This window comes from Heteronotia binoei, chromosome 20 (assembly GCF_032191835.1).
Source record: "Heteronotia binoei isolate CCM8104 ecotype False Entrance Well chromosome 20, APGP_CSIRO_Hbin_v1, whole genome shotgun sequence".
Lineage (NCBI taxonomy): Eukaryota > Metazoa > Chordata > Lepidosauria > Squamata > Gekkonidae > Heteronotia > Heteronotia binoei.
The window spans coordinates 38,307,747-38,324,858 of record NC_083242.1 but is presented as its reverse complement, the minus strand read 5'-3'; the positions used below and the strand labels follow the sequence as shown (position 1 = coordinate 38,324,858).

The following is a 17,112-nucleotide window of genomic DNA, read 5'->3' as shown; positions in this document are numbered from 1 at the left end:
AGCCCTTCTCCCACCATTCCCTGCCACCACAACTCTGCCCATCAGAGCGAGGCCTTCTGTGGGTGGCACCCTACAAGTGGTAAGATCAACATCGTGAACATTCTGTGTTAGCCCCTCCCACACCTTGTGGAACAGCATGCCTGTGAAGATCAGGAGGTCTCCCACTTCTCTTGTCATTCGGCAAACTAGGCTGTTGTGTGTTGGACTTCATGTTTGCAACTAAGCAGGCCGCAGAAACTCATTATACAAATTAGATCTGGGGCCACTCAGCGGGTTTGGTGCAAAGCTCAACTTGTGATTTGTTATGGGGGCCGGTGGGGTGTGTTTCTGTGCATGCGTATAAGCGGGGCTGTGGCCCTGCCATGTTGTCTTGTTCCAAAGTTATTAATAAACCATGTTCCTGTTTTGAACATCAATGCATTGAACCCAGTATTTAACACAGGCAAAACTGAATTATGCAGGAGGGTGTTTGTGCAACAATCACTGGGCAACGTGACCACAAAAGTGGATCAAGAGGACATTTTACGGGGAACTTTGCCACTGTACATAGAATGCTTGATTTGCTTGCTTCCTGCAGTACCCTTTTTCCGTGCTTTGTCCCAGAGCACTTTCCACATGGTTTACACAGCTGGCCTCATACTCGACCTATTGTTTCAGAGAAGGGTCAGCGTGGTGTCCGTCTAGTGTCTGGCAGACCCGGGTTTGAATCCCTGCTTGTGCTATGGTGGAAGCTTGTTGGGTGACCTTGGGCCAGTCACTCTCAGCCTAGCCTGCCTCACAGGGTTGTTGTGAGGATAAAACAGAGGGGAGGAGCTGCGATGAGTCCCCGTTAGGGAGAAAGGTGAGGTTTAAGATATAAATAAAATAATAGCGGCTGTAATTTTAGTCTTATCACTTTACTCAATCTACTGATTGCGTCGATTTACCCTGTGAAATGCTGCCTTGAGTCTCAGTGGAAAAGGTGGACTAGAAATCAGTCTCTCGTCTCCTGGCCTGCTAAATAGTCCACTTTTTAAATTCACTTTTGTCAGCTGAAGCTACAAAGAGGTGATCGCTACCAATCCAGCCGTTTTGTGATTCAGTTTGGCCAAATCCAGCTGGCGTTTTCCAGCAATCCTGATTGCTGATTGCTCTGCAGGTGGGCAGGAGAAGAGCTGCCCTCCCTTCCTTTGGTCTGGAATGGCCTTCGCCCATGTGGCAGCTGTCCAAAGAATACGGTGCGTGACTCACTCCATTATTACAAGCCCCACAGATTCCTCACACACACACCCATCCGTCTTCCAGATCTCCCCGTGTTCCAGGGTCTCTTGGCAACCAGCAGAAACTTTCAACGCTGAGCAGAACTCGAGGCAGTTGGCTGCTGTCCCCAGACTGATTGTGGCCTTGTGGCTCTGGGTGTATCAAGGAGGGTGTGTTAGAGTTCCATCAGCAAGACAACCGGCCAGTCTGAGCACCGCAGGGTCAGGACTTCGGTTCTCGCAGGCCACCGGCCGAAAGGAAGATGAGCCAGACGGTCACCTTTGCCGAGCTGGTCAACCTGGCCATCGGCACCCCAGAACTGGGCAACGTGAACTTCAATGCTCTCCACTTCCTGCTCCACAGCATGCTGCAGTACTTCAAGCTGCAAGATGTGCCCAAAGAAATCTCTGAGGATGAGCTGGACTTTATCAAGCCGTCCTTCAAAAGCGTCGGCTCCGGAGCGCCATCCGAACCGGAGACCCCGGTGAGGAAATCCAGCTCCATCTTCCACCAGTTGCATGAGAGGGTCCTCGCCTTGGAGAAGCAGCTCCTCTTCCTGAATGACACCCCCACCACGGCCGAACTGCTGGCCCGCACCCAGGTGGGCATCCCAGCCCAGCCCACCCAGGACATGTGGCAGCTCATGCAGCTGAAGAAGAAGATGGAGGTGAACGAGGAAGGGATGTGCAAGGTAGGCAAAGGGAGGGAGGGAGGGAGTCTCCTCCCTCTTGGGCCCACGCTGCCTTTCCCTCCTTTCACCTTTCCCTCTCTTGCCCTGCGCCCACCCGTTTAGGCCATGAACACCCTGCAGGATTTGCTAAAGAACATCTGCGAGCTGCAAATCACCACAGAGACCTTCAAGGAGGAGCTGGGGCAAATGAAGAGTGACTTCCAGAGGGTGAGTAGCCCCCCCCCCCAAAAAAAAGCTCCAAGGAAGGTGGGCTAATTCATCTGACCCAGTGTAGTTCAGGATTCGCTGCCCTGCGAGGGCCGTGCATTCTCGTGAGCTGTGTCAGAGGGGAGCAGACTGTGTCTTGTGTGCTGATCACAGATGGTGGCTCTTTATATTATCCAGCCGGGCCTTCTTCCTCCGCCAGCCTCAGAGACTTCCCTGCCTTTCAGACTTCATCGTGGGAGGGTGTTTAAACTCTGGATGGATTGCATCACATTCACAAACACGATTCATCTATTTGTTAGCAGACGTGGTGGGGGGAGGCCTGTGTTGCCGCACTTGGAGTTAGCAGTTAGAGAGCAGGATTAGCATCAGGGAGACCCGGGTTCAAATCCCTGCTCTGCCTCAGAAGCTTACTTGGGATCCCTGTTGAAGGATCACAAGCCTTCCACACCAAAACAACCTTACTTATGTAGGATACCAGCAATTAGGAGGCAGCTTATAAACTTACTCATAGTAGCAGCCTAATTAAAAATAGTTCACAGAAGAAAAAGAATCTCATGAGTATTTCAGTGTGATGCAATGACATTTTGGGGGGGGAGGGGGATCATGATAATGAATAAAATATATCCAAAATTGCTTCCTTTTCTTTTACATACTGCAGCAAGGAATAATGTCGTAAGAACTGGCAGAGACTGACTAAGAGAGAGATCTTGGGGTCGTGGTAGAGAACTCACTGAAAATGTCAAGACAGTGTGCGATTGCAATAAAAAAGGCCAACACCATGCTGGGAATTATTAGGAAGGGAACTGAAAACAAATCAGCCAGTATCATAATGCCCTGTTTAAATCTATGGTGCGGCCTCATTTGGAATACTGTGTACAATTCTGGTCACCGCACCTCAAAAAGGATATTATAGCACTGGAAAAAGTCCAGAAAAGGGCAACTAGAATGATTAAAGGTTTGGAACACTTTCCCTATGAAGAAAGGCTTGAGGCTCTTTAGCTTGGAGAAACGTCGACTGTGGGGTGACATGATAGAGGTTTACAAGATTATGGAAGGGGTGGAGAAAGTAGAGAAAGAAGTCCTTTTCTCCCTTTCTCACAATACAAGAACTCGCATTCAATGAAATTGCTGAGCAGTCAGGTTAGAACGGATAAAAGGAAGTCCTTCTTCACCCAAAGGGTGATTAACATGTGGAATTCACTGCCATAGGAGGTGGTGGTGGCTACAAGCATAGCCAGCTTCAAGAGGGGATTGGATAAAAATATGGAGCAGAGATCCATCAGTGGCTATTAGCCACAGTGTGTGTGTATGTGTGTGTATTTTGGCCAATGTATGATACAGAGTGTAGGACTGGATGGGCTACTGGCCTGATCCAACGTGGCTTCTCTTATGTTCTAAAGGAAAAAAAATGGAAATTCAGCTCTAATTATATATTCTGAGGAACAATTGAAGCAGGACTTATAATTTCTCACATGCGTAGTCAGGGGTGGAATTCTAGCAGGAGCTCCTTTGCATGTTAGGCCACACACCCCTGATGTAGCCAGTCCTCCAAAAGAATTACAAAAAGCTCTTGGAGGAGTGGCTACATCGGGGTGTGCCCTAAGATGCAAAGGAGCTCCTGGTAGATTTCCACCCCTGTGCATGGTTTATTAACAAAGAACTGGCAGAATGAAGAGGGTTACGGATGCCCAGTGCTACAGCAGCTCTTTCTCTCCACTTTGTTTCGTGTAAACCCCACCTGAAAATTGACTGTTCACTTCCTGGTAAACCTGGAGGTCCTTGGCAATGCACCTCACTTGCGGGCGAGCCAGTTTTCAACACAGAACAAATACTGTTTCCAAAAGAGGCCTGTGGGGCTGACCATTGCCTCTTCCACCCCAGTGGAGTCTGGCAGTAGTTGCTGGGAGGATGCTGTGCAAAGCCTCTCTCTCCTCTCCTCTCCTACTCTCCATTGACAGCTGAGCATCCACAAGATGCATGAACAACTGAAGCAGCTGGGCAGCCAGGCTAAGGTGATGGAGGAGATCCAGCAGCAAATGGTGAGTTGATCCGAAGCGGGCCTGTGGGCTTTCGGTGCTCCTTGGCCCTGGGGCCTTGGGGCCAAGGAAGGCCAGTCGTGGCTGGAGAAGGCCCCTCTTGAGGGGGCTTGAGTCCCTTTCCCAAGCGTCCATCAAGTCCTGGAACTCGACTGTGTCGTCCCTCTGCAAGAACCCGTAGCTTGCTTGGTTCCCCCTCCCTCCATCTCCTCCCTTCCTTCTGCCCTCTTCCCTCCTGGCCCCTGTCCTGGCAGAAATAGGAGCATCCCCCCGCCCACCGACACAGAATAATATTTTGTCAGGGCTTTTTTGGTAGAAAAAGCCCAGCAAGAACTTATTTGCATATTAGGCCACACACCCCTGATGGCACCGTTGTTTCACGTAGGGATTTTTGTAGAAAAAGCCCAGCAGGAATTCATTTACATATTAGGCCACACCCCCTAACACCAAGCCAGCCGGAACTGCGTTCCTGTGCGCTCTGTTCAAAAAAAGCCCTATGTTTCATATTTAACACACTCACAGTGGCTAAAGAAGAACGGTAACGGGTAGAGTTCCTCCTTGCCCGCTTGTGTGCTGAAGATGGCTGTGATTCCAGAAACATAGAGCTGGAAGGGACCTCCAGCGTCACGTGGCCCAACCCTCTGCATTATGCAGGAAACTCACAATGCACACATACCCTGCACCATGCACACAACAAAAACCCCCTCCAGGATCCCTGGCCAGACTGGCCTGGAGAAAAACTGCTGCCTGACCCCAAAGTGGCCCCCAGCATTTCCCTGGGTGTGTCAGGGCCACGAGAACCAAGCACTGATACAAACCCTTTTCGTAGTTTGGTGCCCTTCAGATGGGCTTGGTTGTTAGCACTTGCTTCAGTGTGGTCAGTGCTTCATGACAGTTTCCATCCCAAATCATTTTGTCTGGGTTTTGTTTCTATGTCAACTCATTGCTATCTCTCCAAAATTAGGAATAAACCTTCTGTAATAGTTCACCAGTCCAAGAAAACATCTGAGTTGTTTCTTTCTCTGGGGAATATCTAAGTTCAGGATAGCCTCCACTCTATCCCACAGTAGTGATATTTCCCCATTCCCAACTCTTTGACCCAAATGGGTAACCTCAGGTAACCCAAATTTGCATTTGTTAGCCTTAATAGTAAGCCCTGCCTCCTTCAGTCTATCGAGTATGATTTCTAAATGTCGCAAATATTCTTCTAAGGTTTGGCTAAAAATATCAATATCATCAATATATGCTAATGCAAACTAATTAGTTCAATTTAACAGTTAATTAATTAGGCTTTAGATAATCCCCCCCACGCTCCCTGGATAACTCTTTAACCCAAAAGACAAAACATTAAACTCATATAACCCATCAGAGGTTATGAAGGCAGTTTTGCTTTGGGACTCTTTCTCCATCCCAAATTGCCAGAACCGCTCTCACCGTCAGGAAGGTCTTCCTCATTTTTTAGCCGAAAACTCTTTGGATTTAAGTTCAGTTCCTTTGGGATGCTCCAGCAGACAACCTTTCTTCCCCCACCTGACTCCCCAGCACCAGGCTTTCATCCGCTTCCCCACAGACCCCCCTCACCTTCCTGCTGTCGTTCTCCCCCCCCACCAAGAGCACAGATTGGTTGGGCCAAGCCTGGGGTGGGGGGATTACTGACTAGCAATGCTGGAGGGGCAGAGAGGGGAGTGGGGGGCTGTCAGGGCAGAACTGGTGAGGTGGAAGCGGACTGGCAGTTGGCCAGCCCAGGAGCGGGGAAAGATCCGTCTTCACCCTGACGCTTGCCTTCTCTCCTCCTATCTAGCTTCAGGGCCACATAAAGGCAGTATCGATGCCCGACCTCTCCGACATGGTGAGATGGAGCTCTCTCTGCGACCTGCTCCTGGGGAAGGTGAGCGAGTGAGGCTGGGCGCAGGAGAAAGTGGGTCTGTCTCCTTTCAACGTGGCACACCTATTCACCCTTTCTGAAGTGCACACAATAGCACAGCATATGAGTCCCTAGAAGTGTGCATGCCCACAAAAGCCTATACACCTGGAATGGAGCTTTGTCGGTCTTAAAAGTGGACTCACACTTTGTGCTGTTGCTTCAGACCAACACAGGGATCCACCTGAAACCAAGAACAGGGTTTGGAAAAGTGGGAGTCGTACCAGCCCCAGGAAATGTGCTGGGAAGCCCGACTCTGGCCTGCCCATCAGAACTTCCCCCCCAGTGGAATTTTGCAAGATCTCCCTTTGAAATAAGAAGATAGATGATGAAGGAGATGATGATATTGGATTTATATCCTGCCCTGTGCTCTTTTCCTTCTCCGTGGTGTTTCCGGAGACCCTCTGAAGTGGGCAGAAGGAGGGCGCGGTGGGGATCCTTGTCCGGGTGTTCCGCCCACAGCTGCCACCGAACGCCCTTCCGCAGAGCCTCTTCCATCTGTGCGTGGCTGTCGTTGCAGAGTTTCCCGGAGACGGAGCAAGAGGCCAGGGACCGGCTGTCCCGGGAGAGGCTGGTTTCCTTGGGGGAGCTGCCAGGGAGGCACAAGGAGCTGGTGGCCCAGATTGCTCAGCTGGAAGGGCAGCTGAAGCAGCAGACGGAGCAGCTGGGTGAGATGGCAGCAGGGCTGAGGAAGGGGCGGGCGGGCAAGAGCAGGCCCCCAGCCTCTAGTGGGCCTTATTCTCTGCCGGGCACCAGGACAGTGACGACCCCCAAGGAGGCTTGGCCCCTTCCCGTGCCCCTTTGCCTCAGCCCAGGGGTCTGTCTGGAGCGGAGCCCAGTAGCAAAAGTCCGAGTCCCTTTCCCTTGAGCTCCTGCTGAGGAGGTGCTTCTGCGCATGCTCAGGGCAGCTCTTAGAGCTGAATCACATGATGCAGTTTCCTTGTGGTGCTCTCCATAAGGACTTTGAGTCCAGGGGCCCACATTTGAAGGGTCGGTGGAGCAAGCAGTGTCGCTGACCCCTGGGTCACGGTGAAACTCCCTCCCCTCTCCTCCCCTGGCCCTGATTCCCTCACTTTTGGCCCACAGACCTCTTTTGAGTCCCTTCTCTGTTTCCAGAACGTTATGAAACCTCAGCTGAGGAGAGGATGGAACTGACATCCCTCCTGGACCGTGTGAATACTCTGGAGACTCGAGATCACCAGGTGATGAGGGAATCGCAGGGCTGGGCCAGGCCTAGTCATACACCCACACACACACACACACCCAGGACACCCACCTCCAGGGGGCTCAAGAATGTGGGATTATAATAGTGGGTTCAATGCAAGGAGGAGACGGGGTTGTAGTGAACTCATAGCTCTCTTTGTTCAGTACAGCGTAGTAACGGCTGAGCTCTAAGACTGGCCTGCTGGGCCAGCGGGGCCAACTATATACAGCTCAGGACGCCATGGGGCCATTCAAACCAGCAGGGGGGCTGTGATGGGAGCAGGGGTTTGGATCGTGCTGCCCCTTGTTCCCGAGTCCCCAGTCTCAGGCCTGAAGGCTCCAATGAGCCAGGCAGGAACACAGGTAATTGCATCATTAGTCCACTGGGAGATTTCCTTTTCAAGGCCTGGTTAGCATGCTGTAGGCAGTCAGAGAACATTCTGGTGGAGCTGCCAATACAACCTCTGAGGGCAGCCAGAGCAGAGTTGTGGGGCCAGGGCATCGCACGGCTCTCAGCCAGATCTCACCCAGCCCCCCAGTCTGTCCTCAGAAGGGAGAGGAGGCTGGGGTGGGAGGGGGCTTGGGAACGGCCCCTGTTGCCCGCTGGCTGTGTGTGCGGCAGGGGCCGGGCGCTCAGCAGCTGTGCTTGCTTCCTGCAGAGAAAGGAGTCTCTGAAAGGCATCCTGGACCAGATGCCAACGCTGACAAAGCAGTACGAGAAGCTGGAGGGTGCCGTGGGCAAGCTGAAGAGGAACTCCATTGACTTCCAGGTGAGTGAAGCGGAGGGACAAGCCGGAGGGGACATGGAGGGAGGTCTGGGAATGTGTCCCCAAGCACAGGCCTTCTTTTATTTGAGGGAGGGGCTGCACTTGGAAACTCCCTCTGATTTGGCCCTTCCTCACCTGATGCTAACCCCAGGGCAGGTAACACCTGCAAGGGCCAACCGGAGACTCACAGGGGCTGAAGTCTTTAAGAGAAAGGCAAACCCCAGACCAAGGAACTTAATAAATAAGCAGGGAGAGAGGCCTATCTATACCTATCAGACTTGAGGTCTAAATGGATCCTCCATGTCCAGGAGCAGTCCGCCTGTGAACTCCTATAGCCGAGGAGGTGCTGACAGGGAGGGAGAGGGAGCTTTGCCTTTTGAGCCCTGCTGAGGAGTGCCCCAGAGGGCGCTGGCTGTTGGCAACGGGGCACCCAATCAGGCAGTCTGATCCAGCAGGGCCCCCCTGACATGCTGGTAGTTAAGAAGCCTGAGATGAGAGCAGAACAGCCTCCCTCTCTGGCTGCATTCGACATTCCACAAGAGCAACAGGGATGGCTGGAGCCTGAGGCACCACCTTTAGGATTTCTAGGGCAAACAGGTGTCAAAATATTGGATTTGGCAGTGGGAAACAGGATAATGTTGCCTCCATTTTTTTTTGTGTGTGTGTGGGGGGGGGGGAAATTGCATTGTAAAATTGGGACTCAGTTTTTATGTTTTTAGAATTTGAGAGGAATATTTGCCAAACTTAGAATATGCCATAAACTGTTGTTTTATTTCCAGCTAGAAAGGCAAGAATCGGTGGGCGATTGTGTTGGAATGGGCTGAGAGGGCATCTCCTTTACTGTTTAGCAGGGTTCATTTTGTAGAAAAACAGGTGGTGGAGCTCATCCAGGGATTGTTATGCAGCTGCACCTACTATTCAGTGGACAAGGAGGTGGAACTCTCAGAAAGGTTCAGGAGCTGCACTCCTGTGAGCTCCCCCTGAATCCGAGGCCTGCTGTTTAGGGACAAGAGCAAAGTCTGCTAACCAGGCGCCTTGAAGACCAACAAAGCGTCATTCTGGGTAGAAGGCGCACAAGACTCCCTTGATATTCAGAATAATAAAACCTTGTTGGGCTTCAAGGTCCCCCGGACTCAAACTTTGATGTTGCTTCAGACTAACATGGCCGCCCACGTGGATCAGTGTTCGTGTGTGTGTGTGTGTCCATGCCCAAGCACAAGTACGAACAGCAGTTCCACAGACAGTGGCTGAATGCGCCAAGTGCCCTGCATAGCGGAGGCCCAGCAGACCTTCTGAAACTCTCCTCCTTCCCTTTGGGACTGGGGGCTGCTGTGGACTCTTGCCCAGACGCTCTATGTGTGTGCGCGCTTGTACATGTGTGCGTGAGGGGGGGCAAACAAAGGGAGAGGTGTGAAGCCGAGGTTTTGTGCTCGCCCCCAGAACATACAAAATATGTTGGAGCAACTGGACATCACGAAAGCCGACAAAGCCTTGATCCAGGAGGAGATGCAGGTGGTGAGTGAGACCCGGCCAGCCCCTCCGTTTCTGCAGGACAGCTCAGGGTCTATGTGGGGGGTGCCCCGAAGCTTGCAGGCTCCCCAGCCAACAGCTTCAGAAGCTCTGGGCCCACGTGCTGCTTTCTGACCTGGAGCCAGTGCCCGCCAGGGTGTTGCCAGTTGTGCCAGGATGGGGTGGCTGAGACACTTCTGTGCCGTCAGCAGCTGCATGGTGGAGGGAAGGAGTGTTCCTATCCCAGCAGTCCTTGCAGGGGCCCCTGCATTTGCACACTCTGCTTGCTGATAGTGATGCAGACACCCACCCCAGGGGGGAGGCAGATCTTTGGAACCCACCCCTCAGAGCTGCACTTTCCCCCAAGAGCAAGTGAGCATCCTGGGCTTGACCACCCCCAGGGAGGCTCTCATTCACTCTGTCTGTCTCTGTCTGCCTGTCTGTCTCTGTCTCTCTGGCCGTTTTCGCACTCACGTTTTACTGGCGCCACGACCCTCCTGACGCCGGCGAATCTGCATGGATTTCGCACCAGAAGCGCCGGCGCACCCAGAAGCGCCGGCTACTTCCGTCGCTAAGCCAGCGCAAACGGAAATCGCAAAGATGCAGGAAAACGTTTGCGCTGGCTTAGCGACGGAAGTAGCCGGCGCTTCTGGGTGCGCCGGCGCTTCTGGTGTGAAATCCATGCAGATTCGCCGGCGTCAGGAGGGTCGTGGCGCCAGTAAAACGTGAGTGCGAAAACACCCTCTCTCTCTGTCTGTCTGTCTCTGTCTCTCTCTGTCTGTCTCTGTCTCTCTCTGTCTGTCTCTGTCTCTCTCTGCCTGTCTCTGTCTGTCTCTGTCTCTCTCTGTCTGCCTGTCTGTCTCTGTCTCTCTCTGCCTGTCTCTGTCTCTCTCTGTCTGTCTCTGTCTCTCTCTGTCTGTCGCTGTCTCTGCCTGCCTGTCTGTCTCTGCCTGCCTGTCTCTCTCTGTCTGTCTGTCTGTCTGTCTCTCTGTCCTGCCTCTCTCCCCTTCCTCCCCAGAAAGCTGACAAGAGTGCGCTGGAGGCCAAGGTGAACCAAGTGGAGCTGAGTTCGGCCACCACCCAGCTGAACGAGATGATGCAGGACCTGCTCCAAAGGATGTCCCTCCAGGACAAGGACTGGCAAAAGGCTCTGGAGAAGCTCTTCACTGACATGGACCACAAGGTACCCGACCTCTCCCCAGCCGGAGCTTCTTGGGAGACCCTCAGCTGCAGGGCCGATTCTGGGGGGCCCCGGGCAGAGACTTCCCTTCCCTTCCCCTGCCCAGCTGGCAAGACCTCCTGCTGCTGCCCCCGGCCCTGCTCTCCCCAGCAAGTGTCCGGCTGTCCAAGGAGGCTGGGCTCTTCTTTCTCCTCACAGCTGGACCGCATGGCCTTGGACCCCCTCAGCCAGCAGCTGGAGGAAGTGTGGCAGTTCATCAAGAAGTACCTGAGCGAGGGTCCCCGCTTTGACGCAGACAGTGCCGCCGGCTTCAAGAGGTGAGTGGAGGGAGATGGGCTTGGCCCACGCGTCACGTTCTGCCAGCAGCTCCCCTTTGCCATACAGCTGGACGTCTGCCCTCTTCCACGGGGCGGGGTGGGGGGTCAGCCTCCTCCACCTCTAGCCAGCAGCTCCAGGGGGGATGGAGAAAGGAAGCCACAGAGAAGAAGACGACTGCAGATTTATACCCCGCCCTTCTCTCTGAATAAGAGACTCAAAGTGGCTTACAATCTCCTATATCTTCTCCCCCCACAACAGACACCTTGTGAGGTAGGTGGAGCTGAGAGCTCTTCCAGAAGCTGCCCTTTCAAGGACAACCTCTGCGAGAGCTCTGGCTAACCCAGGGCCATTCCACAAGCTGCAAATGGAGGAGTGGAGAATCAAACCCAGTTCTCCCGGATAAGAGAGCTCTGGCTGACCCAAGGCCATTCCAGCAGGTGCAAGTGGAGGAGTGGGGAATCAAACCCAGTTCTCCCAGATAAGTAGAGCTCTGGCTGACCCAAGGCCATTCCAGCAGCTGCAAGCGGAGGAGTGGGGAATCAAACCCGGTTCTCCCAAATAAGAGAGCTCTGGCTGACCCAAGGCCATTCCAGCAGGTGCAAGAGGAGGAGTGGGGAATCAAACCCGGTTCTCCCAGATAAGAGAGCTCTGGCTGACCCAAGGCCATTCCAGCAGGTGCAAGTGGAGGAGTGGGGAATCAAGCCCGGTTCTCCCAGATAAGAGAGCTCTGGCTGACCCAAGGCCATTCCAGCAGGTGCAAGAGGAGGAGTGGGGAATCAAACCCGGTTCTCCCAGATAAGAGAGCTCTGGCTGACCCAAGGCCATTCCAGCAGGTGCAAGAGGAGGAGTTGGGAATCAAACCCGGTTCTCCCAGATAAGAGAGCTCTGGCTGACCCAAGGCCATTCCAGCAGGTGCAAGAGGAGGAGTTGGGAATCAAACCCGGTTCTCCCAGATAAGAGAGCTCTGGCTGACCCAAGGCCATTCCAGCAGGTGCAAGTGGAGGAGTGGGGAATCAAACCCAGTTCTCCCAGATAAGAGTCCGCACACTTCACCACTACACCAAACAGGGAGGGCAGCTGTGCCCGCAAGGCAGGCAGCTGGGAGGGCGGTGCCAAGCGTCTCGTGAGCTCCACCGCTGTGTGTGTTGCAGGCAGCTGCTTGAGAGAGTGAAGTGCCTCTCCTGCGACCGGCCCGTGACCCTGATGACCGGCCCGTGAGTACTGACTGCTGGCTGTGGAGGGAGGTGAGGCGAGGCAAGGCGACGGGGGGGGGGACCCCCTGCTCCATCGCTCTCCTTCTCCACAGGCACCTGGTCACCATTCGGAAGGCCCCGCTGAGGCTGAGGCCGGCCAGTGCCAACGGCTACGAGTACCTGGCACAGAAGCAGAAGAGGTGAGGAGACGCTATGAGGAAGGGAGGTCAGCTGGCGGTTCCAGCAGCAGAGGGACTCAGGGGAGAACTCCTGGCCTGAGTGGCTTGCACATCCGGCCAAGGGGAAGCTGGACACTCCCCACCCCCGGAGACGAGGGCTGGGATCAGCCCATTCATGTCCCGCTTCTGCGGTTCTCCTGTTCCCACCCCACCTTTCCCCCAGGGCTCCCTTGGGGGCTGCTGCTTCTCTCTTCCTTCCTCCCTGCCCCAACCTGGTACTACCCTCTCTTTCCTGGGTCCACCTGGCTCCTTGCTGGCCGGCCAGTCTGCTCAGGGCTTCCTTCTGCAGGGGCTCAGAGACAAACGAAGTTCCCAGGGGCTCAGAGACAAACGAAGTTCCCAGCAGCCAGCCTCCCCAGACGTGTTGGCAGTGCCAGGCTCACCACCAGACCTGCACCATCAAGCGCATGTCCAGGTCCCGGGACTTTGCGACCCTCTACCCCTACGGAGACCCCACCGTGCTCACCTACGACAACGTGAGCTGCCCAAGGGGGACGTGACTGTTGGGGGGATGGCAGCCCTCAGAACGGGCTGGGTGGGTCAGGCCCCAGGACATCCCTCTCCGGCCTTCCAGTGGCCACGGGGGGGGGGGAGTGGACTGAACTAGCCAAGGCAGGAGATGAGCAGAGCTGGTTGGCCCTTGCCTGCCTCTGTGGAGCAACCCTGGGCTTCCCTGTTTGTCTCCCCTCCAAATACTGACCCACCTCCTTAGCTGCCCCATCTGATGGGATTCGGCTAGGCTGGGCCCCCCAACAACTTCCCCACAGGGCCCATCAGTGGTGGCTTCCTCCTTCCCGGAGGAGACTGGGAGAGGCCGCTGGGCAACGGCTCGGTGCTCACCCTCCTGTCCTGCCCGCCTAATCTCTCCCTAGGCTGAGGTGGATATTCTGGGCATCAACGGCGTTCTCTACAAGGGCCGGGTGAACGCGCAGACCGTAGAGCGGACTATTGCTGTGCAGAAGGATTTCATAGGTGAGGGCCAGAAGAACATGGCCGAAGGAGTCCCACCACCGCCTCGGTCCGCGTGTCCAGCCAGTGGCCGTAGCTGCCCATCACGCTTCCTTCTCCCAGCGGCTGGCTGAGCAGAGAGAGGGTCCCCCTGGGGCCAGAGAGCCAGAGGTGGCCCTTCTGGAAAGCAGATGGGGCTGCCCCTAGCCTCGGGGGTCCCCAGCCTTTTTGAGTCTGTGGGCATCTTTGGAACTCTGACACACCTTGGTGGGCACGGCCACAAAACGGCTTTCACAGCTTCCCTTCAGTCACCCAGCGAAGACCCAGTGTTGGCAGCAGCTGCCGCCACAACACAAGGATCAGATCCCCAATGGCCAATCAGAAGTCTCACCCACTCTCTATGGGCACTTGGTGGTTGCCAAGACTGGCATAGGCGGGAGGGCATCGCTGCCCAACGGTCTTCCATAGTGTTGGGAGGGTGTGGCCCGAAGTCCCCAAGGCAGGAGCAGTCCTGGGAGGTGGTGCGGCCAGAGGCACCAAGGAAGGACCTCGGCAGACATGGGCAAAGGGGCAGAACGTGCCGGGTGTCCCCCAGGCAGCCCTGGGCAAAGGATCTGGCTAGCAGGCGTGTCTCTGCCTGAGGCCCTGGGAGCAGCTCCCACCCACTGGGGAGGGCCACCCAGGACTGGCCTGCTGCTAGGCAAACTAGGTGATTGCGTAGGGTGCTGGCCTTCTGGGGGTGCCGAATTTGGCACTCCACATGACTTGGTGATGTCACACAGCCACGCAGCTTGTGCGCAGCTTGTGTGATGGTGAGGTTTGCAACCCTTGCCTAGGGTGCCAGTCTAGGGCTGGCTCTGGAGCCGCCAGTCTGCCTCAGAGTAAGGCCGGTTTGTGCGTTTCTTGCCTCTCGCTGCAGGTGTGAAGCCCTCCCGGTCCCCTTCCGGACTCCGGATGGAGAGGGCCCGCTCGGCCGTAGCAGATTTCACTTACGTGTCCCCCTTTGCCTGTAAGTCTTCTCCCGCTGCCCCCTACAGGCCCCTCCTGGACATCCTCTGTCCGGACAGCAGAGGGAGGGATCCAGCCCCAAAAGGGCTGGGGAGGACGGCTGAGGCAAGAGGACACAGCATTGCCTGTCTGCTGGCCAAAAAGCACTCCCTAGCTGCGAGGGGGGGAAGAGGGTGGAGAAAAGGTGACCTCGGAGTCCAGAGGAGCTGGTTGGCTGCTGTCTGAGAGAGGAGGCTGGACTAGATGGACCCTCCCTGGTCTGATCCAGCAGGGCTCTTCTGGTCTTCTCAGGGGAAGGCCTCGGCCTCTATGCCCTGTTATTGGCCCTCCAGAGGAACTGGTTGGCTGCTGTGTGAGACAGGAGGCTGGATTAGATGGACCCTCCCTGGTCTGACCCAGCAGGGCTCTTCTGAGGTTCTTCTCAGGGGAACGCCCCAGCCTCTCTGCCCTGTTGCTGGCCCTCCAGAGTAACTGGGTGGCCACTGTGTGAGACAGGAGGCTGGACTAGATGGACCCTCCCTGGTCTGACCCAGCAGGGCTCTTCTGATATTCTTCTCAGGGGAAGGCCTCGACCTCTATGCCCTGTTGTTGGCCCTCCAGAGGAACTGGCTGGCCACTGTGTGAGACAGGAGGCTGGACTAGATGGACCCTCCCTAGTCTGACCCAGCAGGGCTCTTCTGATGTTCTTCTCAGGGGAAGGCCTCAGCCTCTCTGCCCTGTTGTTGGCCCTCCAGAGGAACTGGTTGGCCCCTGTGTGAGACAGGAGGCCGGACTAGATGACCCTCCCTGGTCTGACCCAGCAGGGCTCTTCTGATGTCTTGTAATAGTTTTGACACTGGACTCTGCCAAGGCTGCCAAGCAGAGGGCAGACTTGGTAGAAGAGCAGCATGTCCAGAATCCTCATTTCCCCCCTCCCCGCTGCAGCTTCCGCCGTCCGGAGGAGCAGATCAGCCACAGGAAGCCAACGCCTGCCACCACCGGAGAGCCTGGACAAACTGGTCCTGGGAAACTGCAGCTTCAGCCAGCACAGCCTGCAGAAAGGAGGCGGGGTCACAGGCCTATGAGCTCCGCAGCCCCTCCCACTCCAGCGCCCCCCCTGCCCACCCTCACCCTTTCTTATTAAATCTTGGGTGCCTCTGCAGGCAGGGCCCAGATAGGTAGTTGCTGCAGGGTGTTCTGTGTGGGGTCTAACCTCTTCCCTCTGTGTAGGGCGGGAGGGGAGAGACTCTCACGCTTGAGGGCAGCCCACCTTGACTTTGAACTAAGGGGGGTGAGTTGATGGGGGGCACAGTCACTTCTGCTGTGGTTTGTGGAAGGGGGGGAGGGGGGTTCCCAAAAGGTGGGGTCTCTTGGCTGCGAAGAGATGCCATGGAAACTGCTGGGGGGCATTTGGCCCCGAGGAAAAGCTTGGGATGGGTGTCAACCGCTCTCGATTGAACAGCTTCCCCTCCTGGGCAAGGTGGGGCCAGAGATCCCATTCCTTCTGGCCCCCCACCAAGGGCTGGGACTCAAAGAAAAGTTTGTCGAGGACAAGAAGCTCCATAAAGATTGTTTGTTTCTGCTAAGCTCTTGGAAGTGGGTTCCGCTGCTCTGGGACATCCTGCCTGCCTCCTCACCTGTTCCGCAGCTCCCCCTTGCGGTTTGCATACCTGGAAGGACCAGAGCTGGAATGAAAGAGAGAGAGAGAGAGATTTGGGGCAGTCTCACTGTGGGTCGTGAGAGACCTCTGTGGGTGTGGAACTCCAGCAACACCTGCCCTCCAGAAGCCACCTGCAGATTTTGGGGGAAGGCCCAGTGGCTCTCCCCCTCCACGAGACCAAGCCCTGTGGAAGAGGCCATGGCCGAGACTCCGTCCACAGGGCCCGATAGCCATTCTTCAGGCTGCACGCTTTCCCTTGCAGCGCATGGATTCTGCACAAGAGGACAGCTTGGGAAAGACCCCTGATGGTTCTGGAGGACTTTGTGGCCTTTCGAAACCTCACTTTCAGGCTGCTGTGGGGACACAGAAGAGTTGGGCTTTTCCAGGTCTCCTCTCTTGGCCCCTGGCTTATGGCATTAAATCCCCTTCAACTCCCTCTGAGACTTTGCCTCCCCCCCCCAGCCCTGGAGCCACTGAGCCACGAAGGAGCCAGCAGCCCTCCTCCCCCATCAGAAGGGGGACTGCCCAACCCACCCCCTCTTCCTGCACATCTGGGCAAGGAGGGGAGCCCATACAACGAGATTGCCCCAGGACACACGTCTTTGTCCAGCAAGAGGGTCACACCTGAAGGGGCTTGCATCCTCACCTGGGGGGGGCGTGGCCTGTCTGTCCATCCATCCCGCATCAGCTCGTGTGTGGGGGGGGTGCTGCTCTTGGGCCCTGCGGGGGCTTCCTGGGAGACGCTACCTGGCCAGCTGGGGGGCTGCAGAGTCCAAGTGCTCAGTCTTTGAGGAAGGGAGGTGGCAGGCCGGACTGGAGTGAACCCCCCCCCCGAAATTAGGCATTTGCCTAGGGCGCTGGGCTGGGGAGGGTGCCAAATTGTGTGGAAGATGCTCAGAGAGCACTGCAGAGACTACACCGACCAGACACCCTCCCCACCCTCTAAGGACCCTGATCATCCGGGTGGGGGGGCACCTGGGCAGCATGCAGTTTCTGGGGGGCAGGGAGACAGCA

General features: G+C 55.6%; 1 protein-coding gene across 1 annotated transcript; it reads left to right on the top strand.

The window, feature by feature from the left end:
- Positions 1 to 1,501: 1,501 nt before the first annotated feature.
- C20H16orf96 (chromosome 20 C16orf96 homolog) lies at positions 1,502 to 15,523 on the top strand. The gene is made up of 16 exons (XM_060260657.1): positions 1,502 to 1,930; positions 2,033 to 2,137; positions 4,096 to 4,176; positions 5,975 to 6,061; positions 6,615 to 6,762; positions 7,211 to 7,325; positions 7,920 to 8,067; positions 9,505 to 9,579; positions 10,592 to 10,756; positions 10,952 to 11,070; positions 12,223 to 12,285; positions 12,378 to 12,464; positions 12,820 to 12,979; positions 13,376 to 13,475; positions 14,371 to 14,460; positions 15,384 to 15,523. The coding sequence occupies exons 1-16, from the start codon at positions 1,502 to 1,504 to the stop codon at positions 15,521 to 15,523; spliced, it is 2,112 nt and encodes a 703-aa protein (XP_060116640.1).
- Positions 15,524 to 17,112: the final 1,589 nt, after the last annotated feature.

Bases quoted from the DNA above. Each gene is read 5' to 3' on its own strand.
- C20H16orf96 (XM_060260657.1), top strand. From the start codon at position 1,502: ATGAGCCAGACGGTCACCTTTGCCGAGCTGGTCAACCTGGCCATCGGC. The intron at 12,286-12,377 runs GTGAGTACTGAC...CCTTCTCCACAG, and splicing joins GTGACCCTGATGACCGGCCC to GCACCTGGTCACCATTCGGA. The intron at 13,476-14,370 runs GTGAGGGCCAGA...CTCTCGCTGCAG, and splicing joins TGTGCAGAAGGATTTCATAG to GTGTGAAGCCCTCCCGGTCC.